Source organism: Melopsittacus undulatus, chromosome 8 (genome assembly GCF_012275295.1).
Source record: "Melopsittacus undulatus isolate bMelUnd1 chromosome 8, bMelUnd1.mat.Z, whole genome shotgun sequence".
In the NCBI taxonomy this organism is placed as follows: Eukaryota; Metazoa; Chordata; class Aves; order Psittaciformes; family Psittaculidae; genus Melopsittacus; species Melopsittacus undulatus.
The window spans coordinates 17,769,096-17,793,806 of record NC_047534.1 but is presented as its reverse complement, the minus strand read 5'-3'; the positions used below and the strand labels follow the sequence as shown (position 1 = coordinate 17,793,806).

Genomic DNA, 24,711 nt, shown 5'->3' with positions numbered 1-24,711 from the left:
ATTAAACTCCAGCTGGAGGGAAGCGGGACCAGGAGGCGGAGGTTGATCAGCAAGCACAGCAACAGGGATGCTGTGCAGGAGCAGAGCCCCACAGCATCTATTTTCACGCCCATCATCCCTTCTAGCATGAAAGTCCCAATTTAAATGACAGAGTTTGACACTGTTAAGAACTATCAGAGCACTGAACACTGCCCCTTCCTCCCACATCGTCACACCCACAGCAACAGAGAATTGCAGGACCCAGACATCTCCCCACGAGTCCCAGCATGAAAGTGCAGCAAATCTGCGTCACACAGAGAACCTTTGAAAGCCGATGAAAGCAAAGTTCAGGGAGAAATGATTACTTTATTTGTAAAGACCATGTCTCTTGTCATTCTAATTCATTGCGAATCCTCCAGGCACTGGACAGCTGCAGGTTTAATCATGAATATAAAAATCAGCAACACATGAACAACAAAGACTCCAAACACAAGATGTGGAGATGAAGAATTCAGTCTGGTTTGGCTGCTGCTCTTCCTCCTCTGTACTAAATGGAAGGAGAGGATGGGTGAAGCCAGGACTTGCCACCTCCTCTTGCCACCCCACATCCAGGAAGCCCAGCGGTGCCTCACCTGCTCCCAGACATGGGAACACCAGCCTGCATCTCTCCCTCCTTTGGCAAAGCCTCCCCACCTCCCAGTGGGAAGAAGCAGCTGCAGGCAGGACAGCAAAGAGGAGGGGAGAGGGGAGGGGAGAAGGAAAGGGAGAGGGAAAGGGAGAGGGAAAGGAGAGGAAGCCAGGAAGGAAAACCACAGTGTTTAGTCTATGCAAAATGGATACATCAAGCACTGGGAGGTTGCTCAGTGCTGCCTGAGCCTTGGCCGGGGCATAGCAGGGTGTCACAGGGGCACAGAGGCTCTCAGCAGGGACACGGTGTCTGCTCCCTTGTGGGCACTCATGCCACAACACTTAAACACCAAACCTACTAAAGGCGAGTCCTGCAGAGGCTGTTACTGCCAAAGAGGCTTCCCACACCTGCCTTCTGCTGCCTTGCATGTGTTTTCCACACATTATGATGCTACGACTGTACTGTGCAACTGAACACAGGGCAGGCAGCAATTGATACCTGAGCTGCTTGGAAGATAGCTGGGAGAAGAGCTGCCCAGAGCTTGCCAGAGGGTGCTCTGTAGGACAGGTTCTTTCATTTCTCATATGGAAAGGGCAGGGACCAAGTGCAAGATAGGGTTGAGCAGCTCACCCACAAACTACCTCTCTCCTGCTGCCAGAAACTCCTGCAATGCTCCTCACACTAAACTCAGCAGCCAACACTCAAGGAATTTGCTTTCCAAGGACCTGAGATGAAGCACTGAGGCAGAGAGCTGACCAGACTGCAACAGCCAAGGACCAAGCCCTCACTGTTCATTCCAAAGCCATCTCTGCAGAATTGCCTTCTTCAGCCCCTCTGCAGACTTAGTGATCTACACTACTGTTTCCCTAGAAGTGATGGGGGATGGAGCTGATGTGCTTCTAAAGTGCAAGCTTTAGGGGAAAAAAAAGAGAAATCCAATCAGATGGGGGAAAAGTGGCTTTTTGAGCTTCCCAGAGAACCCCTGGTGTGGAGGCAGGCTGTGCTCTGGGTGCCAGGCTGCATGCAGGGCCACAGGTGGGCCATAAGACCCTGGCAACCTGGGAGACATATTTCTGCCCAAGCCCCAGCTCCCAGAGTCACCCCTAGCAACACCTTCACCTTGTTGACACTGCACCACATCAAGCTTCAAAGCCAAAACTGTTCTCCTGCAGAGGGAGAATTGCATCCCATTTGCTTGCCCACTGCAGTGCAGTCCCTGGACCCCAACACAGCATCTCCATCCATCCTGCTCCAGAAGGAATCATCCCAGAGCTCCAGCTGCCTCACGCTGGGAAGGGATCTAGCCTCTCCTTGTGCACAACAGGAGCTGGCTCTGTATTTGACTCTGCTTGCAAAAGACACGTGAGTTGTGGAGCAGTGAAAATAAACCTGCCCCTGCAGTGCTGCCTGCTGAGACGAGCAAGGTCTCCATGATCATCCTGACAAAGCAGATCTGGAGAGAAAGATATGGAGACAAGCAGGGGAACCCTACGGAGACTGCAAGAAATGATGTGCGAAACAGTTTCACGTGTCCTCACTTAGATGTTTCCCAGTGCACCTGGTGAGTGCAAAGCCCTGGACTCACAAGGCCAGGGCTCTGTGCTTTAGCCTGCCACAGGATTTCTCACCTTTTGTGTAGGGACCTTGGTGGAAGACAGAAACCACCTCGCTGATCTCTGTAACTGGTGGCACCATCAGAGCAGTGTCAGGCACACACTCTGCACCAAGGCACAGCTGATGTGTGAGCTCCTTGCAGAGAAGGAGTCAGCACAGTAGTGAGGGGACCCTGCCAGCTTTTCAAGCCCCACAGCCCCAAACAGGCTTGTACATGGAAGATCAGACATGGTTTGGGGGGTCCAGATGAGCCTGCAAGCTTTCTGCACCATCCTCCTTCCTTTCTGCAGTCTCCCTCATAAAACGTGCCAGGAGGAGAAGGGACTTAAGAGATATTTGAGCTATGAGATTACTGAGACCCATCAGAGGAACAACATACCTGGTGTTCACCCTTTCCCCAGCCTGCCCCAACACCACAACAGCCAAGGGGCCCTCCAAACACTAGGTCAATTCTTAGATGGCCAAACACCACTAAATGCAGAGTGCTGACAATAAGAATCAGTGTATGTAAGAAAAAAGTCCAGTTCCCAATTCTGTAAGGAAGCAAACAGGCACAACCTCTCTCTTCCACCAGCTCTGAGGCCTCCAGAGGCCCATTTGTAAGACCATTTTTCCTGATCCTCTTGGCAGAAGCATCTTACGGAAACACTGGGACCACTGGTATTTCAGGTTCCTTCCAACCCAAACCAGTCTGTGATTCTTATGATTAAAGCTCATTCACTTCCAACCCCCTGCCATGGGCAGGAACACCTTTCACTAGACCAGGTTACTCCAAGCCCCATCCAACCAGCCTAACCCCACCCAGTCATGACATTGCCAGCACGGGATGGAGATCCCGGGACACCCACATCCCTACAGCCACCAGCAAAACCCATATGATGGCTCAACTGGTAAATCCAAAGTCCAGTGACCAGGAAAACAAACATATTGATGCTCGCATGGCCAAATCTCCCCTTCCAGCCTGCAACAAAGCTAAGTCCTTCCATGCCGAGCTCCAAGAAACAGTGCTGCTCCCAGCTCAGCACAGAGCTCCCAGGCCAGCTGTGCACATCTGTGGGAACCATAATCTCAGCCATAAAACCACAGCCTGGGGCTGGGACAGGGTGTCAGAGCAGCACTCAATGCTGTGCTTGCCACTGGGAAACACAGATGCAAAACCACAATCCCCCTGTGCCAACTGCAGCAGCTTCAGCGGCTTTTCCCGGATGGCCTCATAGCCTCACCCTTGCCAGCAGAGTCTTCCCGCCAGCACAGCTTGGACACGGCCCCAGCACAACCGTGCCCTCCACCAGTGCCGCTGGACTGAGTGGAGCAGGGATGGGGACCTGAGGCTCAGGGCACGGAGCAGCACCCTGAACACCCGCCAGGACACACTGGGAAGTTTAATCCCCACTACAGACATGGGCTGGACTTCATGTTCCCCAGCTCACAAAATCATTAGGGTTGGAAGGGACCTCTGGAGATCATCCAAGGAGGGCCAACCATGAGCAGGTTATACAGGAACGTGTCCAGAGAGGTTTGGATGTCTCCAGAAAGGGAGAACACCACAACCCTCTCTGGGCAGCAGGTTCCAGTGCTCTGCCACCCTCAGTGGAAAGAAGTCCTTCCTCATGTTGAGGTGAAACTTGCATTTTAGTTTATGGCCATTGCACCTCATCCTGTCACTGGACACCACTGAAAAGGGTCTGGCACCATCCTCCTGGCACCTGCCTTTGAGGTACTGATCCGCATTGATGAGATCCCCTCTCAGTCTGCTCTAGTCTAACCATGCCCAGCTCCCACAGTCTCTACTTGTAAGAGAGACACCTCTCCAGACCCCTGATCATCCTTGTGGCTTCCACTGGACCCTCTCCAGTAGCTCCTTGTCTTTCTTGTACTGAGGAGCCCAGCACTGGACAGAGGACTGCAGATGTGGCCTCATTAGGGTCGAGTAGAGGGGAAGGAATCACCTCTCTTGACCTGCTGCCACAGTCCTCCCAGGACATTCTTGTCCCTCCTGGTTCAAGGGCACTCTGCCAGGTCATGGTCAACTTATCATCCACCAAGACTCCCAGGTACTTCTCAGCTGAACTGCTCTCTAGTAGGTCAGTCCCAACCCCTGCTGATACTTGGGGTTCTTCCTCCACAGGAGTAAGACCCTACACTTACTTCTCCATGGGCTCAAGAGGGAGAGATGAGAAAACACACATCATCTCCCATGCACAGAGCACAAAGCCCTCTGGGAATGGCCACAGTGACAAACTCGCTCCCCTGCCTATCCCAGCTCATCTCCTCAGCCCTCAGCACAAGAAAGTGTTGTGTGTCCCCCCTTAAAAACTGCCTTTCTTTAAGAAAGAAAACCTCCCTGAACAAATGGCAGCAAATCCCAATGCGGAGCTGCACAATGGACACTTTAGGGAGGGAGAGACAGGACCTTCAATGCCCAAACAAATTCAATTTGCTCGTTCAGAGGGGGCTGGGGAAGGGTAGGCTGAGGGTAGTGCTCCTTATTCACGTTCCCCAATTAACATTCCAGCAGCGCTGCTCTGCTTTCCAGGAACAATGACTTTTTGGGAAGGGGGAGCAACGCTCCTGGGGGCTTTGGATGGGACTGTAGAAAGGAAACACGGCCAAGCCTTAACAGGGTCTCAGTGTATGTAGGATGGGAACTACTAAACAAAACCAACAAGAAATAAAGATCTGGCCTAAGCAAAAAGAACTTGGCAAATAAAACCCTTCCCATTCCTAGACCAAGATTATTTGCCTTTGCTGCCGATCTAAGTATTTTCTGCCTTGGCAACAGAAAAAGAGGAGCCTTGTCACTGGTTTGGTTGTAGAAGGTCTCCAAATGCAGGGTAATGAAAAATATTTAGACCAGGCTTTGAGCTGCACCATCCCCACGCCAGCTCCCAGCAGCCAAGGCCATTGACCAACTGTGATTTAACCTAAGCCAGAGCCCCCCCCCTCTGGCAGGCTCTCCTTTGCTGCCAGGTCAGGCTATAGGGGGATGGCCAGGAGAGTGGGATGTGGATGGGGTTACTTCATCCCTGCACCAGTTGCAGAGGAAGGATCATAGAGTCACAGAATGGTTTGGTTTGGAAGGGACCTTAAAGCTCATCCAGTTCCAATCCCCTGCCACAGGCAGGGACACCTTCCACTAGACCAGGTTGCTCCAAACCCTGTCCACCCTGGCCTTGAACACTGCCAGGGATGGGGCAGCCACAGCTTCTCTGGGCAACCTGTGCCAGCACCTCAGCACCCTCACAGGGAAGAGAGCTTATGGCTCCACAGGTTGGGTGTCCTACAGGATGAGCAGAGCTGGATCCCACCATCTCCTGAGCTTCCCTCTGCACTAGGAAGCTCCCAGACCCCTTTACTGTGGTCAGCCCACTGCTCTGTGACAGAAACTTACTCATTTATTTCCTTCTCAGGAAGAAAAATCAGGCTTTTCCTAGCATGGTCATGAATTCTTCCATCAGAGCACACTCGGAGCGCCCACTTGGCTTTTGCGGCTTCCCGATGTTCCCCCAAGGACAGCTGCTGTGCTTCAGTCCTCGTCAGACACACAAACCCCAGGATGGTGCACACACAGCAAACAAGGAGCATGAGCAAACCCAACTGCAATTGGGAAAGAAAAGCTCCAGCGGGGCTCTGTGTGCACCAGACACTGCCACCTGACCATGGGACAGAGACCAGCTCCAGCTGAAGCAGTGCCCAACACCATCTTGTGATTTGGCCTGAAAAGAGCAGGATCACCCTTGTGAAACTGAAAGCAAGCACCAAAACCAAATGGGGCTGTCAATACCCCATGGGCATATGTGCTGGGGTGGATCTATTTCACCACTTCACAGTTTCAAAGGATTCCTATGAAAATCTAGCCCAAATAGACAGATGGTTCGAGCTCAGCATTCCCAGTCACCACGCAGAAGCAGGAATAGGGTACCCTAAAGCAGGACACATATGCAACTGGACAGACATCTCTACAGAGGCACCACTGGCTGTTAAGCTCTGCTTTATCATCTATGGGTGCCTATGACCACGTACAAGGAAAGAAAAGCACTTTGATAAGGAACTAAAGATAGTTTACCCTGCAGGTGTTAAATTGGTGTATAAGCCCAGGAAAACAGGCCCAACTAATAAAGCTCCCCTCAGCTTCAGCTCATCCTATCAAACAGCCACAAGGTAGACTCAAAGCAAGCAACATCTGAAAATGCTCTGGTTATTTAAGTCACTCAGCAGCAATACTTGAGCTGAAGAGCTGCAATTTCTCCACTTCTCAGATGACAGAGCAGCTTGCTGATTTTGCAGGCACTGCATAATCATGGAAAATAGCTCTATGGTGCCAATGCCATCTCTCAGGAAGAAGATGGAAGGATGGTAGCTAAGTACCTGGGAAGGTAGGTCTCCAGCATCTCCTGCTTCCCACCTGGAATCCTGCCCACAGGAGAAACTGAGGTCAGCAACAGAGTCTCCCAGGGAAGCTATGTAGAGCACCATGAGGCATAAGCCCAGGACAAGGAGTTGGTGTCTCTTCATGGCAAGCAAAGTCTGCAGTGCTTTCCCTACTTTTGGGGCAGCCAATGCTCTTGTGCTATCAGCCAAGCAGCAAGACCTATTGTCCCAAAGCCAAAGCCACAGATGCCCACCAGAGGTATGTTAAACAGCCACAAGGACGAGTGAATGGTCATTTGAACAAAAGCCTGAATGAACCAGCTGAGCTGTGAGCTGGATTTGCTATTGTCTTTCAAGCCTGAAAGAGGAACCCATAAAAACACAGAAGCCAACTAATGAAAGGGAAAGGCCCCACCAGAGTGGAAGCACCGTGAACCAAAGCCAGACTCAGTACATGCTCACCTCTGCCATGGCGTACCAGAGACTATGTGTGTGCCTCCTCCTCTCTATGCAATGCAGTTAGTGCTGTATTTGAAGGTAGGAGTTGAACAAGGACCTAGACCCAGCATGGCCCTATCAATGTTCCTTTCTATAGAGCTTGCCTATGTAAAACTCCATTCCTGGTCTCCTGCAGCAGTCAGTTTCCTCCCTCTCCTTTCCAGGAGATAACAGGGGCCTAGGACTGAAGCAGAAGTGTCAAGTCCCCACCACCTCACAGGGAAATTGGGTGCTTTCCAGGACAGCAGCTTCTCTACTGCTTTACTCAAGGCATCCAGAGGTGCTGAACCTCTTCAGGAGACAGGGAATTTCTGCTGGCAGGAAATGGGAAGATCTAGAAGTTGAATGTTGTCACGCTGGTAAGTGGGCATCTCAGAAAAGTTATTCTACCTTGGAAATCCCCCTCTGTAACAGCCAAAGAAATCAGAGGGAAATTCTCACCCCCACAAAAGCACTGTTCTGCCTTTCTCCACTGCCAGTCATTCCTGGGTCCCAATTCACGTTCTCCTGGGCTTCTTGGAGGCTTCAGCAAGATGAGATTCAGCAGCTGGCACCAAGTGCACCCCTTGCCATGGAACAAGGTGTCAAGAACTCCACAGCCAAAGCATCCATCCCAGCTCCCTTCAGCCCAGCCTATCCCCAGCCCTCCTCCTCCTCCTGGCCAAAGGTCAGTGAGCCTGAAGGTCCCACAGCTGCAGCCACAGAGCCACCCATCACCACCCCTCTGCAGCTAATCTTAGTCCTCCGGTGCGACCAGGCTCAGACCGGAGATGTGACTGCAGCAGGAGGAAGGAAAAACAGCTCTTTGCATGTGACAGGCAGAGACCTCTAAATAGTCAGCTCCAAAAGAGATAAATCTCCTTTTCTTTCAAGGAGATCAAGGCGCCACTATGCAAGTGGGGCAGCCTCCAAAGGCACTTTCCTCTCCATTGATCCGGGGCTATTTCTGCATCGGCAAGTGCTCCCTTGCAGAGATAAGGTTTGTCTTTCTGAAGCTCACAAACTAAGCAAAAACATAAAACACAAGGAGGGAGATGAGAGATGAACAACATGCAAATAGGATCCCCCAGGTCAAACTCTCTCCCTGTCACCAGGCCCTCCCTTTGCCAGCACATTCCTGCTCCTAATGAGGCCCCACCACTTCCTCCTCGCTCCTCAAGTTGCTCCTGGTGATGCAAATCCAATCGTCTTTGTTTCTATTCTTGGAGTAAAAACAGAACCAAAGTAAATAGCAAAACAGCTCTTAGGTTTCAGTATCCTTTCTTTTTCCATCCTTCCCAAGAGCCGCAAGGCTGTTGTTGCCGTCACAGCGAGGTGACACCCGACCCCAGACACCGTCTGGTTCCCACCGGAAATGCTCCGCTTAATCTTCAGCCTCCGACATCCTCTTTGAGATCACTGCCAGCTCCTTCTCCAAACCTCTGCTTCACTGTGCTCCTCACATAGCATGAGAGAGTGGGAAAGCCGGACATGGGCTCTGGAGATGGCAAAGAGCTATCCCCATGCCCTCTCCCTCTGCACAAGGCTGGGGACATCTCCACCACACTGTTTGCTCCTTCCAGCCCAAGGAGCTGAACCAGCTGCTGTCTGTGCCCAGAAAGGCCTCATGGTGTCCAGCGTGCTCCCACATGCCAGAGTGGGCACCAGTACATGTGCATAGAGGGGGAAAGGAGACATCTGGCAATGTGAAGTTAGAGACATCACCTCTCCTCATATAGAATTCCAGACTGGTTTGGGTTGCAAGGGACCTTCAAGCTCATCCAGTTCCAATCCCCTGCCATGAACAGGGACACCTTCCACTAGACCAACTTGCTCCAAGCCCCATCCAACCTGGCCTTGAACACTGCCAGGGATGGGGCAGCCACAGCTTCTCTGGGCACCCTGTGCCAGCACCTCAGCACCCTCACAGGGAAGAACTTGTGCCTAAGAGCTCATCTCAATCTCCCCTCTGTCAGGTTAAAGCCATTCCCCCTTGTCCTGTCCCCCTTGTCCAAAGCCCCTCCCCAGGTTTCTTGGAGCCCCTTTAGGCACTGGAGCTGCTCTAAGGTCTCCCCTTAAGGAACCTTCTCTTGTCCAGGCTGAACAAGCCCAGCTCTCTCAGCCTGGCTCCAGAGCAGAGCTGCTCCAGCCCTCACAGCATCTCCATGGCCTCCTCAGGACTCTCTCCAACAGCTCCACATCCCTCTTCAGTTGGTGGCCCCAGATATGTGCCAGTGTCTGGTGAAGCAGCATGGAGACTGTCCTGCCACATGCACTGCCAGGGAAGCTGTTCATACAGGGAAGAGGCAGGACTGATGATCAGCTCTGCCACTGCCAAGATCCCACAAAAGCTGCAGACATAGGTGGGGCAGGTAAATGAGCCTTTATGCCAGAAAATACAATTTTTGGTCTGCAACAATATCCCACAAAGTCACTTGCTCCTTAGCTGAGGTCCAGCAAAGCCACGCATGCAGCAAACCCTACATGGGATTGTCTCTGCCCATGGCAGGGTTTTGGATCTGGATACGTTAAGGTCCTTTCCAACCCAAACCATACCGTGATTCTATGATTCTAAGAGGTGCTGGGACCCTGAGTGCCTGCAGCAGAATGAGCACACCCCAGGTGGCACCAAGGCCATGTCCCAGCACTGTCCTCACCATCATAGCTCACACTGGAAAGCAGACAGCAGCAAAGAGTCAAGTCTAGGATCCAGATGCAGATGCAGGGAGACCACAGAGCTCTGCAGCTTTCATTTCAGGATGAGCATGCAGATGTCACCACTGTGTTTGGACACAGTGACCCTAGTGCTTCAGGGAGCTCTGGTAGCTTGCCCCAGGCTCCCAGGTGCAGGGAGCAGTGTGGAGACCGTGAGGCTGAAGGGAACTCCACGCTTTCCAGCGAGGGCAGGGATAGGTGAAGCGAAGCCCTTCTTCCAGATATGGGGAAGCAAAGTTAGAGCAGCCCGAGGAGCTGCTGCTCTGCGGTGGGTAGCAGCATGCTGAAGCGCAGTGCTGCAGAGACCTCTTGCAGCACGCAACTGCTACTGCACCCACCCCCTGACACCACCGACCATCTCTCGGAGCTGCACAGATCTAACAGAGAAAGCACTTCACAGCACTCTGGTGGTTTACCCTGCACATCCCCAGCAAGCTGCACCTCCTGAGGGCTTGTAGTATCCACTCATGGCACCCAGCACACACCACGTGGAACCTGCAGACAGTCCTACGCTAAATTGCTCCCAGTTCTGCAGCTGAATCCATTTGCCAGAGCCTAGACAAACCCACAACAACGTCCAAAAGGGCTTATTCAGGCACAGTACTGCATGGATTTCCTTGCAGAGAAGTGCTCTGAAGCATTTAAACCTCAGGCTTTCAAAGTACCTTCTTTGCTGGCACTCTCCAATACCTGATTAAATGTATTTTGAGGATTGTATTACTCATTAACCTGGGGCACTTGCCTTCCCCAGGTCAAAACACCCAAAGACCTGAAGACTGAGAGGTCCAAGCCATATAGGAACAGACTACAGCAACCAGATTTGCTGTCTGCTATCAGGGAAAGCTCAAAAGGAAGAGCAGATCTACCACAGGAAACACAAAAAAGATCTCAAGGTGGATCCTATGGTCAGCAGAGGATGTAGGCCTGGTCTGAGCAGCAACCAAGCTGAAATCCAGGGACCAACAATCATGAAGCCACTCTTGGTGGCAAAGAAGACACCACAGAGCCCAGAAGTGAGAAGAACAAGAAATCAGGCTGACAAAACCTATCAGGCTGTACGTTTTGGGATGAACAGGAACAATGCCAGGAGCCAGATCTTCCCTGGCTGGATGCAGAAGCCAGGATGGGCCTCAGCAGCAGATATCTGGCCACTGTCACCATCACACCAAGTGGCTGGGAGAGGAAAACCAGCCAAAAAAGGCAGGTAGAGAAGCCGTGCTGGGGTGAGACACCACATAACCTCAACAAGAAAATGGCCAGGGTCCTGCCAGCACAAGGCTTCATGTCCTCAGCAAGACTGAGCCATCCAAAAGTGTTTACTTCTCCATGTACTGGGCCAGCTTTAGCTGGGACCCAAACCAGGATCACTGGGACCCAAACCAGAATGCAGCACCAAGCTGAAAACTCATCCCAGTTTTACGTTACAAGGCACTGGTCCTGCAGCAAAGGAGGAATACTCTAGCTCATGAAATGATCATGGAATCCCAGACTGGTTTGAGTTGGAAGGGACCTCAAAGCTCATCCAGTCCCAACCCCCTGCCACAGGCAGGGACACCTTCCACCAGACCAGGTTGCTCCAAGCCCCATCCAACCTGGCCTTGAACACTGCCAGGGATGGGGCAGCCACAGCTTCTCTGGGCACCCTGTGCCAGCGCCTCAGCACCCTCACAGGGAAGAACTTCTGCCTAAGAGCTCATCTCAGTCTCCCCTCTGTCAGGTTAAAGCCATTCCCCCTTGTCCTGTCCCTACAGGCCCTTGTCCAAAGCCCCTCTCCAGGTTTCTTGGAGCCCCTTTAGGCACTGGAGCTGCTCTGAGGTCTCCCCTTAAGGAGCCTTCTCTTGTCCAGGCTGAACAAGCCCAGCTCTCTCAGCCTGGCTCCAGAGCAGAGCTGCTCCAGCCCTTGCAGCATCCCCATGGCCTCCTCTGGACTCTCTCCAACAGCTCCACATCCCTCTTGTGTTGGTGGCCTCAGAGGTGAGCACAGCTAATGTCTCACTGTGGTCGTTTTCTTCTTTCACACGAAGCCAATACCAAAGAACACAGTGCACATTTTTAGCACGTCTAGCTGGGAGAAGAAGAATAAAATTGGATCTTGGCTTAGAACTCTGCTTCCCTCCCCCTCAGCCCCAGGGCTCTCTGTGCATTTGATGCTCCTTGCCCAGAAGCAAAATGCAAATTCATTGGAGGCTGGAAAGTTGCTGCCTTTCACTCTGTCAACTCATCGGATTTTCTCTCCATTACCTCCCAAGCCAGCCTTGTGCTCCACCAGCATCCCCATACCGACACACAGGCTGGACACAGGCTGCTCCTTCCCAACACAAAGCCAGCAGAGGGAGCAAACACTGGGTTTGCAGTGAAATCGCAGCTGCTTTAATTGCGGTTATTGTGTTTTGAATCTAGAAGTTATTTCTTAGTAGTTTGCATAAGTTAATTGGAAAGGCCCAAGTTAGGACCAAAGCCAGCCTGCATCTTCCCTTGTAAGGACGCTGGGAAATGAGATACAGTTCACACTAAGATCCAGCCTGTGAACTGGAAGCATTCAAATCAAAACCAATCACAGAATCCTCAGCTCAAGTGTCATGTTATTTATCAGGTTAATATGTTTTTTTAAGACTTATCAATGAGAAATAGTTGCCAAGTGAGCATCATTCCGAGGTGGGGACAGGCACAGGCATGGGACAAACTGTGAGCATCTTCCATCCACCTTTGTATTTACCTCCTTAAGGCAGCCACTGAGGGCAGTACCACCCTCATCACTGATCCCTTCATGGGCAAAGACATGATCCAGAGCAGCCCTGAGGAGAAGGACTTGGGGGTGTTGGTGAATGAGCAGCTCCCCATGACCTGGCTTCAGTGAGCACTTGACCCTAGAACCAACCCCCCCCCCCCCCCCCCCATGTGCTGGGCTGCATCCCCAGAGCGTGAGCAGCACAAGAGGGATGGGATTCTCCCCCTCTGCTGTCCTCTGCGAAGACCACCCCCCGCCCTGCAGTCCTGACCCAGCTCTGGGGCAACAGCACAAGAGGGATGTGGAGCTGTTGGAGAGAGTCCTGAGGAGGCCATGGGGATGCTGCAAGGGCTGGAGCAGCTCTGCTCTGGAGCCAGGCTGAGAGAGCTGGGCTTGTTCAGCCTGGACAAGAGAAGGCTCCTTAAGGGGAGACCTTAGAGCAGCTCCAGTGCCTAAAGGGGCTCCAAGAAACCTGGAGAGGGGCTTTGGACAAGGGCCTGTAGGGACAGGACAAGGGGGAATGGCTTTAACCTGACAGAGGGGAGACTGAGGTGAGCTCTTAGGCAGAAGTTCTTCCCTGTGAGGGTGCTGAGGCACTGGTACAGGGTGCCCAGAGAAGCTGTGGCTGCCCCATCCCTGGCAGTGTTTAAGGCCAAGTTGGATGGGGCTGGGAGCAACCTGGTCTGGTGGAAGGTGTCCCTGTGCATGGCAGGGGGTTGGAACTGGATGAGCTTTAAGGTCCTTCCAACCCAAACCATTCTGGGATTCTGTGAAACACAGCTGGCCTGCTCCAGGCTGAACTTTTAATATTTGTTGCATGCAACTACAGGGCATGAACAAGCATCAAGTGACTGGTTGCTAACTTTTTCCCAAGCCAGTAATGAGAGAGCACAGTTTGTATCACATAAAACAACATAAAACAAGGCAGCAGGAGTGTTAGCACTGCAGTCACTTCCCTGGCATCGGTGGGATTACAGTGGGCCTGAGTCTGACTTTGCTGTCACCAAAGCATCATGTCAGAGCCCCCAGCACTGCTGCACACAGGAGATAATGGGCTGCAGGCAATGGACTAAGAAAGTCCCTGCACACATTGCAGTAACACAGGGATGGGTCCCACTAAGCAGAAACCGCTCTGCTCCAGGCTCTGCCTGGCACTAAGCACTCAGTCCAGGATAGTCTCATCCCATGGTCCAGTGCTACTGGGGCGAGATGGCTTCTGCACAGACTTGCATGCTCCAGCTCCTCAGCATCACTGCAGTGTCTATCAGGAAGAGGAGGAGCCCCCGGACTGATCATTAGCCATGGTAACAGGAAAACCTGGATGTGTATATGCCAGTCAGCACCTGCCTCTTTCCAGGCACTGTTCGTAACTCCAGTGAGCACTACATTTGACCAGGTTTCTGCCACAAAGCCAGCTTGTCTTCTCATGCCTCCTTTTCCCAGGCTCTACCGTTCCAGTTAGCCTTTCCTCCTTCATTACGGCTGTTGTAAGGCAAGGATTACCTCTGTGCAACTCATCTGCAGAGCTCCCAAGGCAAACAGTGCTCTAAGTGCTTCCCGGAGGGCACAGACATTTCCCAACAGCTTAACTGCCTCGAAAAACACACCATACACAAAATAATAATAATTAAAAATCAAAATTAATCACTGCATGAGAACACAGACAAGGAGGCAACACAAACTTGAGCCTCACCTACTTGAAACACACATGACCTGCTGTAAACCAAGCTAATGGCCCATAAGCCAGCACCCACGACCCCAGTCACTGCTGGCTCTTCCTCTTTTGGGTACCAACAGGATCTGCACTAGCAGCTTAACAGGTTTCCTTGTAACATCACAACGTCAGTGGGCAGGACCAGGAGGACAGGGCCAAAGGGAAAAACAGAGTATAAATTCAGCCAGAGCAGTGCTGTAATCTGCACTGCCTATCCTAGCAGTCACCACAGACCATGACTCAGTCCTGGGCGACCTCCTTTAAGGCTCCGTAAGGCTAATGGTGAGTTCAATAGGGTTAATTCCACCTTTATTGAGCAGGGCTCCTGTGAAGCTCAGGAGTTTCAGCACAGCCTGTAACACAGCCATCATGCTCTCCTGCTCCCCCAGGCAAGGTGCACTGCAGAAGGTCTCATCCCTGCTTCTCACTGCCATCTCAGAGGCAGCACAGAGACAGTGGGGCAAAAAAACCCAAGACAGCCCCTTGTCCATCACCGAGTGACCCAAAACCACACAGGCAGGTCCCAGAGCACAGCCCTGGCCACGGCCACCACCTCCATCATAGCACAGATGTGCTGGACCCACAGGGTAAGGCAGGGGAGTCACGTGACATGCAGGTGTCAAAAGCCATCAGATGCTCCTCTTCCTCAAAGGTGGAAGAGGATGTCACCAACATTCTAAGCCTTAGAGGAGCTAAAGGAAAGGCTTATTAGAAAGAAAACTCACTGTGACAATCACAAAAACTGGGATTCATTTACAATTCAAATTATGCAAATTCAAGTCATCTGTACGTGCAGATCCATCACATGCCAGCAGTGGGACTGCAGGCACACACCACACCACCATGGCTGGGGGGAATCCGCCCTCCACCACACTCCCAGAGGATGGCAGCCATGGGAAGGGCTGCTCCAGGGGAGCAGGACTGAGCAGGACTTGCAGGTGCACCATCTGAGAAGCCAAGATCTATCTCAGCACCCCAGCACCTCATCCCCAGGATGCAGGGAGGCAGCTTCCAATGTTTCCATATGAGCTATAAGAAATTCTCCCTCAAAGAAGCTTAGATGCCCAGGACCACAGTAAAGCCTCATTACGCATAGAGGCTCATCAAGTGGATGCAAGACATCTGCACAAAACAGGGGACATGCGGGCAGCATCTCTGCCCTGTCTCCATCACCCTGCCAGGTTAGGGTCCTGGATGCCCCCCTGAAAACTCTGCATCTTCCCCCCTCACTCAGCAATTCCCAAAATAGAAAGCCAAGGAGCTACATCACAAGGCAATAGCAGCTCAAACTGTCAGCACAGCAAGAGAAAAGCCAGAAATCTACTGTTACAAGCTGGATAAGTGCAACAGCCTGGAAAAATGAATCAAGCTTTAAATATGGACTTTCCTGAAAGGTCCCAGATGAGCCACTGCGGAAAAGGCAAATCCTGTTCTCTCCTGTAGTGCCAGCCAGGCACTGGCACAGGCTGCCTAGGGAAGCTGTGGCTGCCCCATCCCTGGTAGTGTTCAAGGCCAGGTTGGACGGGGCTTGGAACAACCTGGTCTGGTGGAAGGTGTCCCTGTGCATGGCAGGAGTTGGAACTGGATGTGCTTTAAGGTCCCTTCCACCCCACCCTTGGATTCTGTGAAAGTACAATGCCTCCAGCACAGGGATGGAAAACAACTGCCAAACCTTGGAAGGATGTTGAGTTCAGCACTAGCAATCTGTTCTTGGAAATAACTTCCCTAGGTCAGCAGGACCTTTAGTCTATACTTCAAACCCAGGCTCTCCAGCTGGGTGGGAAATACTGGTCTAGCACCAACCCAAGCCTCAGATGCTGGCTCAGCTCCCTGCGGCTCACAGGCCCGAACCTCCACTGAAGGGCCCTGCTGATGCCCTTTCCAGGTAGGATGAACCCATGTCTCTCAGTAGGTCTCACAAGGTCCCAGCCCATAGCCAAGCCTACAGCAACATCTCATAGCTGTTAAAGCAAACCAGAAATGACAAAGCAAGAAGAGGGGGGGAAAAAAACCCCACCCTAAAAAAATCCTGCTCTGTTTCTAGATGAACAGTCAGCTCCATGGGTTCACCAAGGAAAGCTAGAGGTCCCTGAAACCCTGTGAATCCAAAAGCCAAAGCAAACCAGACACAGACAGCACAGACAGGTGCTGACATGGTGCTGAGCAGCCAGCAGGGTGTCCCATGGGGAAGGGAAGAGCCCAGCTCTCTGCAGGCACCAGGATGGTGCAGAGAGCCCAAGTCCTTCCACACCTTTTGTGCCCATCCCCACTGCAGAAGTGAGGCTGTGGGTGACAGGTCCCACAGAGATACCAAAAGAGGCGAAGACCCCAATATCTCAGTGACCTGCCCACCCTCCCACTGTCCTGGGGGCACCTTGGGGCTGCAGATCCAGGCTGAAAGACAGATAAAGCGGACCTTACCCCCTCATCTTAAACACCTCCAATACCCTTCAGCCACCCACCAGAAGCCCCTTCTCGCTTCCGCTCACGTCCATCCCCGAGGCTGTCACCCGCATCCTGAGCCTGAAGGCAGCAGCTCCCACACAAGTGGTTCACAAGCACCACAGGCAGCTCCCCCAGACTCACCCCCATGGGCACCCACTTCTGCTGCACATGGAAAAGAATCAACACGCTGCCGAGGTCAGGTCTGTCCTCCTGCAGTGGGGATGTTCATCAGCCCATCCCAGCACAGAGAGCCAAAAACCACAGCACGCAGTAGAGACACAGTCCCAGGGACACCAGAAGCAGCACAAGCCTGTGCAACCCAGTGGGGGATCAGCCTCTCCTCTGGGCTAGAGGAAGGTGAATGATTTTGGAGGTCCAATGCCTCAGCTGGCAGCTCTCAGCGGCACTTTAGGTTCCATGGATGTCTGATCACATTGTATTGATGCTCCCACCTGTTGCCAATCAACACCAAGTGCTTTTCAGCACAAGGACACCCGAGCCCTCATTACAACCCCACAGCCAGTAACAGGCAGGAGGAAGGACACCCAAACCCCCATCTCCGGTGTCTCGGGGAAGACAACAGACAAAGCCCATGAAACATTGATCAGAGCACCTGCAGCTGCAGTGTAGCCCTGCCATGTCCCTGCCATCCTGCCACCACAATGCCCCAAAGGGCTGAATCTGCCCAAGGTTGATCTCAGCAACCTAGCCCCTCACTGCACCCATTGGCTGTCCCAGGGCAGACCACTGAATAGACCCAGTTGCTCACATATGTGAGGCAAAGGATGGGAAAACTCACTTCCTACTTCCAATCTCACTCCATCCTTTGAGTAGCAGTACCCAGAGACTTGCCCTGCACATCACCCAGTGAGCAATAGCATGGAGAAGGGCTCTGCCACAAGGTGGACAACCTAGAGCTACCACCACCTGCTCCACTAGGCTGGAGCAGCCTCTTTATGTATTGTCTTGGAAATGCTGAGCATAAAAATAGCTGTCTGACATGTTGATGGATTCAGGAGGATGCACATGTACGAAAGCAGAGGGGGAAGATGCCCCAATACTCACAAACTGCCGCCGTAGTTTGGTCTTGACACGCTCGGCCTTGGTCTCAGCTGGGTGGACAGCATAGCTGAGGGAGCCAAGGTGGTTGTCCACTGACAGACTCTTCCTCATGTAGAAGGAGCGGGTACGGAAGTAGCTGAATGGGGCATCCTCCACGGCTGTGCTGAGCTGGGCATCCTGGTGGGGGTCCATACAGTCATCCTCGAGCCGCCAGGCCTCCCCTAGAAGGACATGCCACCCCATCAGAGCCATGGCCCAGGCCATGTCGTATCCCTCAGCCCCCCTGGGGATGCCCAGAGGGCAGCCTGGATCCATCCTGCGCACCCCACACCACCAGCTTGCCATGGGGATGGGTGATGCCCAACTTGGAGGAGGTTGAGGGCACATCCCTGCTGCAAGCCTCATGTACCCCCTGCTCTACCTTGTCCAGCCTCATGTCCCCAGTATCTTCCTGGCTGGGACTGGTCAAATACAGTTGAGCACAATGAAGACTTGGCCAGAGGTGAAGCCTCCAGGCATTACTGCAGTTATCACAGAAACCTGGAACGGTTTGAGTTGAAAGGGACCTTAAAACTCATCCAGTTCCAACCCCTTGCCACAGGCAGGGACATCTTCCACTAGACCAGGTTGCTCCAAGCCTCAGCCACAACCAACTGCTCTATCTCCTGCCTCTCAACACACATCTCTTCTCCAAGCTTCCTGAGCTTTTTAGGGTGTAAAAACAGGTCACTGTGTGCAGAGACCTACCAGTGGCTCTGAAGGCACTGAATCAGAATGATCAGAACCAAGAGGAGAAGCTGAAAGAGAGGCAGAGAGCTGAAAACTGTGAACAAAGAGGCAACCTAGAGCACAGCACTTGCGTTGCATCCTTTTTTCCTCCCCTACTTTCAATTTAATAAGCTGCTCCTGCTCCTCTCCAAATGTCAACTCATACAGCACAGGAACTGCTGTTTGAAAGCTGTGATTATTCAATGCACAAACACATCAGTCGGAGCCCAGACCCAGGCTGCCAGCACCAGAACACATCGCTCCGGGGCTACGCTGGGAATGCCATGACACAGGCACAGAGCCCTGGTACAGAGCCACCCAACATGCAGGATCATCCCACACAGAAGGAGGAAACAGCCTTAAGCCCCTGCGCTCACCTGTGATGGCTCAGCCACCATCCCCTGTCCCCAGCCTCACATCTCTTCACACAGGAGGTGCTCCAGCGCCCTTTTCATCCTCATGATAATCATAGACTCATAGAGTTTGGCTTAGAAGGGACCTTAAATCTCACCCAGTTCCAACCCCCTGCCACAGACAGGGACACCTTCCACCAGACCAACTTGCTCCAAGCCCCATCCAAGCTGGTCTTGAACACTGCCAGAGATGGGGCAGCCACAGCTTCTCTGGGCAACCTGTGCCAGTGCCTCAGCACCCTCACAGTGAGGAACTTCTGCTTAAGATATAAAAATAATGGAGTCTCCTCCAGTTACCTACCTACCTATCCAGAAGTGTTCCCCCTCATGTCTCAAGGAGCCTCCTATGCCAGCTGTCCCACAGGTCTTCCTCCCATCAAAGACCCTCTCTCACAATGGGCTGTAAGGACAGCAGGGTCCTGCAGCACACCCGGAGCACCGCTGTGGCCAGCACAGCAGGACAAGCTCTGGCCATGCCAAGGTCCTCTCCAGGCAGGACTTGCAGGAGAATTAGGAACTGAAACACAAGCTGCAAAGCATCGACATCAATCCAGCTCACAGTGACCTGACCACGAGCAGAGTAGATTTAAAAGAAATCAAAATAAATATACAAGAGTTCTGCTGGAAGGGAACTGGGTTTTAAGGGTTTATTTAGCACTGGACTATCAGCACCAGCTTGCAGCCCTTATCACTGTTTCCATGCTAATAATCTCTTTCCCCATCATTTTTATGGCCCTGGAGTGATTCTGCTGGCACCAAAAGCACTGAAACACTCTGGCAATCAGCAGGTTTTTGTTAATAAACTTGTTCAGAGCATCTATCCCAACCCTATTAGTATTTCATCAGGATCAGCACACAAGTAAAACATGAGGATGATCAGGGGGCTGGAGCACCTCCCATACCAGGACACACTGAGAAACCTGGGGCTGCTGCTCAGCCTGGAGACTATGAAAGATGGGGAGGCTGAAGTAACAGGCTCAAAGCCTCAGAGAAGAGAAAAAAATAGCCCAAAACTCACCAGGAAGGGCTGCTTTTAGAGAAGGATAAACCCCACACAGGCTGGACCTGGATTTATTTCATCATTTCATAGAACCATAGAATCATAGTGAACTAGGTTGGAAAAGACCTTTAAGATCATCAAGACCAAATGTTCTCCCAGGAATTTGTGCCCCTGTTGAAGCAGGAAAGATTTACCAGGATTCGGCAGGCAGGGTGGAAGCTCAGCAGAAGCTACTTACCAGCAGAAGGGACTGTGCAGCCCTTCTGGGGGTCAGGGGTTGAGTGTTTCTTGTAGGGCTTCTGTTCTGGCATCTCCTCCCTGTATACGGCAGGGTCAAGGAGGGGAAGTCTGCTCAGGACCGGGGACTGCGGGATGCTGGGCAGTGTACGGGACTTCCCCAGCAGCGGCCGCTGCAGCTTCCTGTCCAGAGACCTTGAGGGAGAAAACACAGGATACCCCTGTCAGTGGGGTGGCTTCTTCAGGCCAGGAGCCTTCCGGAACACACAGTGCGGCCACTGGGCTGAGAGCATACAGAGCTTCCCAACACCAAACTGCACCTGCCATCTGAACGCTGGTCCTAAAGGAAAGCCTTTTTCTTTCACCAGTGTATTTAAATTAGGATTTGCATCTTGAGCTGCAAGCCACCATCAGCACGTGAAGCATTCTCGCAGCCACACCAGCTCAAAATTCACAGAGAATCAGGTTTAAGCAAAAAAACAACCAGAGGGTTTAAGACTGAAGTGACATGAACTGTCTTGAAGAGAATAAAAACCCCACTTGGCACTGAGCATCATCTGAGACACCGGAATGCTTTTTGTGGTGGAAACCAGGCACCCCAGAGTGCCCGGGGCATGTGCTATAGGAAGGTCTGGTCTATAGCAAGGCAGAATAAGGCAGCAGGTACTGCAGAGGTCACAAAGGTGTCATGAAACATGTAGAAACACAAGGACAAGGTCTCTGTGGAGTCAAAACTCAACCGAGTTCAATGATGGGGTGCAGAGGTGACCGAGACACACAACATGTGACTAGCGGGACCATGAGCTGCCACCTTCTCCAAAACCCCAGAGCCTTGCAGTGGGCCATGGCAGCAGGTCCCCTTTTCTCCTGCTTCACCCCACAGCTTCTCTCAAGGGATGATCTGCAGGTGCCATCCTCAGAGAAAAGACTGGCCCAGGCCATGCTGTGAAGATTCTGTGACAAATGGGAATGTGATAAAAAGGAACAGATGCCCAGCACTGCTATGGTGTGAGGAGACAATCACCGAAGCACAGAACCATTAGGGCTGGAAGGGACCTCTGGAGATCATCCAGTTCAACGACCTGCCAAAGCAGGGCCACCAGAAGCAGTTTATAGTGGTGGGGTTTGAATGTCTCTAGAGAAGGAGAACTCACAACCCCCCCTGGGCAGCAGGTTCCAGTGCTCTACCACCCTCAGTGGAAAGAAGTCCTTCCTCATGTTGAGGTGAAACTTGCATTTTAGTTTATGGCCATTGCACCTCTTCTTGTTGCTGGGCACCACTGAAAAGGGTCTGGCACCATCCTCCTGGCACCTGCCTTTGGGATACTGATCTGCATTGATGAGATCCCCACTCAGTCTGCTCTTCTCTGGACTAAACAGGCCCAGCTCCCGCAATCTGTCCTCATAAGAGAGATGCTCCAGACCCCTGATCATCCTTGTGGCTTCCACTGGACCCTCTCCAGTAGCTCCTTGTCTTTCTCGTACTGAGGAGCCCAGCACTGGACAGAGGACTGCAGATGTGGCCTCATCAGGGTCGAGTAGAAGGGAGGACCACCTTCCTTTGACCTGCTGCCACAGTCCTCCCAGTGCATCCCAGGAGACAAGAGAGGATCACCCCAAAATCGTCCCCTGTTCCCTGCTCCCCAGAACCCACACCAGAGCCTGACTCAGCTCCCAGCACACCCTGAAGGGAACTCAGCAGAGTCTCAAGGCTGTTCCCAAATCTCACACTGAATGATGCAAATCCTTCAAATTCCCATTCAAAATTCAGTCCTTAGCTGGTTTATGCTCAGTTGTTCTTGTGCCAATTTTAACCTTTACCTTAAATAATTATCCTCCCTCTCTGGTATTTGCTCCCATGATTAATTGCTATTACACTTCAGTCACAGCCCCTTCCAGCCTGTGTTTCTTTAGGTTGATTAAGGCAAGTTCTTTCAGCGTCCTCACACAAGATGACCTTGGGTTGTTTCCACAACCCTCACTTGCATTTCCTCCAGCTTGGACCAGCATCCTCATCCCATCCTGGAGCATCACAGAGAGCCAAGCTCCCAGCAGAAAAAGAGCGCTCTGCCTCCCTGCACGTTACAGCACTCAGGTTCATTCCATTTCCACTGCACCAGGCCTCAAGATCACACAGGGAGTACACCACGCAGAAGCTCTTGCCTCTCGGTGGCCGCTTGTCACTGCTCCCTTTATGATGATCGTTTCTCACTCCCATTACAAATGTTACAGCAGCTGCCAACTGCTGTTGGCATTGGGTGCAATTCCCAGGCAAGCAGCTGCACTCACTGCACCGTGATTCCTGCGGGATGGCACTGCTGGTGCAGCAGGCACATAGCAAGGGGTGGGGTGGATACACATGGGTGGAAGGCAGGAGCCACAACACTGGGAGCCGGGCACACCCTGAGCCTACCTAGGCCCTTTCACTCAGACTATGAAAGACACATTCATCAGAGCAGGGATAGGGAGCACATTCAATGTGTAGGTTCAGAAATGCATTAATTGCTGTATTAATTGTATTCACCTTTGTTTGCCAGGTGGTCATGGAATCACAGAATCCCAGACTGGTTTGGGTTGGAAAGAACCTTAAAGCTCATCCAGTCCCAACCCCCTGCCATGCACAGGGACACCTTCCACCAGACCAGGTTGCTCCAAGCCCCAGCCAACCTGGCCTTGAACACTGCCAGGGATGGGGCAGCCACAGCTTCTCTGGGCACCCTGTGCCAGAGCCTCAGCACCCTCACAGGGAAGAACTTCTGCCTAAGAGCTCATCTCAGTCTCCCCTCTGTCAGGTTAAAGCCATTCCCCCTTGTCCTGTCCCTACAGGCCCTTGTCCAAAGCCCCTCTCCAGGTTTCTTGGAGCTCCTTTAGTCACTGGAGCTGCTCTAAGGTCTCCCCATAAGGAGCCTTCTCTTGTCCAGGCTGAACAAGCCCACGTCTCTTAGACAGTTGATGATATGATGCTGCTCTGCCCCACAGAGCTGTCACTGAGCACTGTGGGGACTGGGGCAGCTCTGCGCTAGCCCTGGAGAGGCACTGTTGCAGCTGCACCAAGCACAGAACCATCCTGTCCACTGCAGGCGCCACGCCTCACTTGCATTGACATGAAAACAGGCTACGCCAGGAGATACAAAGCCAGAATTAGCATCCGGAGTTGTTTCTATTTCAGTACAACGTATGTACCTCCCATTGTAACATATTTCACTGGCACAAGACAACAGGGCTGTAACTTAACACATCACTGTGCTGCATAAATGAGTCCTGCGCTCTGCCAGCATTCAAAACCTTCCTTTTTTCTTGCAAGTAAATCTCAGCTCTTTTAAAGGCACCTGGGTACAGCACCATCACCTGCAGAACAGCATTAGCATTTTAAGTGCTAACATCCCGTTGTGCCTACAGTGCCACTCACACAAACCTAATGGGGGCAAAGAGGGAAGAATTCTCACCCTCTAAGGAGCAACAACTTCTATGTTGCAAAGCTGCCGACAATGATTTATTAAAGAAAGAGAAAAGCAACTAGAAACCTGTTTGTATCTGAAATCTGAACTTGAGTTCCCAAGCACGCTCCAGCTATGTGGATCTACCACCTCATGTGTCGTCAGCCAGCAGCTATACACCACCTCCCTGGGGGGGATGGGAAGGAGGATCAGAAAAACATAAATCACATCGCTTGAGGTAAAAGCAGATTAATAATTTCTATAGTGGTTTAGGCTGGAAGGGACCTTAAAGCTCATCCAGTTCCAACCCCCTCCCCCGGGCAGGGACACCTTCCACCAGACCAACTTGCTCCAAGCCCCATCCAACCTGGCCTTGAACACTGCCAGGGATGGGGCAGCCACAGCTTCTCTGGGCACCCTGTGCCAGTGCCTCAGCACCCTCATAACTGAAATAAAATGAAATATTATTATAATAAAATGAAAATGGAGATAACAAAAAGAGAGAAATAAAATCCAGGAAAACCCAAGTGATGCACAATTGCTCACCACTCACAGACCAATGCTCATCCCTGAGCAGCAAACGGTCCCTTCCAACCAACTCCCTCTAGTTCAGAACTCAAGCCTCATGCTCGATGGTATGGAATACCGCTTCAGCTAGTTTGGGTCAGGTGTCCTGTCTCTGCTTCCTCCCAGCTTGTACACAACCCCACACACACACCACCTCACTGTCAGAGCATGCGACTTACTTAAACCGTCACTGTGTTCTCAGTATCAATCTCAGACTAAAGCTGAAACACAGCACTGCACCAGCTACTAGGAAGAGAATTAACTCTATCCCAGCCGATACCAGGACACCAAGTACAACTCCAGAGGCCTCAGCAGCCACTGTCTGCTGGAGCCTGACACCACCAGGAAGTCACATTGCACCCATATATGCTTCCCAAGCAGGCTCCACAGCTAGGTCTGATCAAGGATGCCACATCCCATTACTAAAGATCCCTGATGGAGTGTAAAGCTCAATTAGAAAAGCCATAATCAAAGCTGTTGCAGCCTACATTTAGCTGCTGTTTAGCATTTTGGTAGAGAGCACATAATCAAGTCTTGACACGGGGGAAAAAATCCT

The 24,711-nt window shown here is 52.0% G+C and overlaps 1 protein-coding gene across 5 annotated transcripts in view; it reads right to left on the bottom strand.

Moving 5' to 3' along the window:
• The window catches only part of LOC101878352 (ankyrin repeat and fibronectin type-III domain-containing protein 1-like), a 222,179-nt gene that overhangs the window by 142,119 nt on the left and 55,349 nt on the right, over positions 1 to 24,711 (bottom strand). For all 5 annotated transcript variants that reach the window (XM_034065185.1, XM_031050263.2, XM_031050264.2 and 2 more), the window contains exons 2-3: positions 20,153 to 20,346; positions 17,737 to 17,954 (exon numbers count right to left, since the gene is read on the bottom strand). In XM_034065185.1, the coding sequence (XP_033921076.1) occupies positions 17,737 to 17,954; positions 20,153 to 20,225 (291 nt within the window). In that variant the 5' untranslated portion in view covers positions 20,226 to 20,346. The remainder of the gene's footprint in view (positions 1 to 17,736; positions 17,955 to 20,152; positions 20,347 to 24,711) is intronic.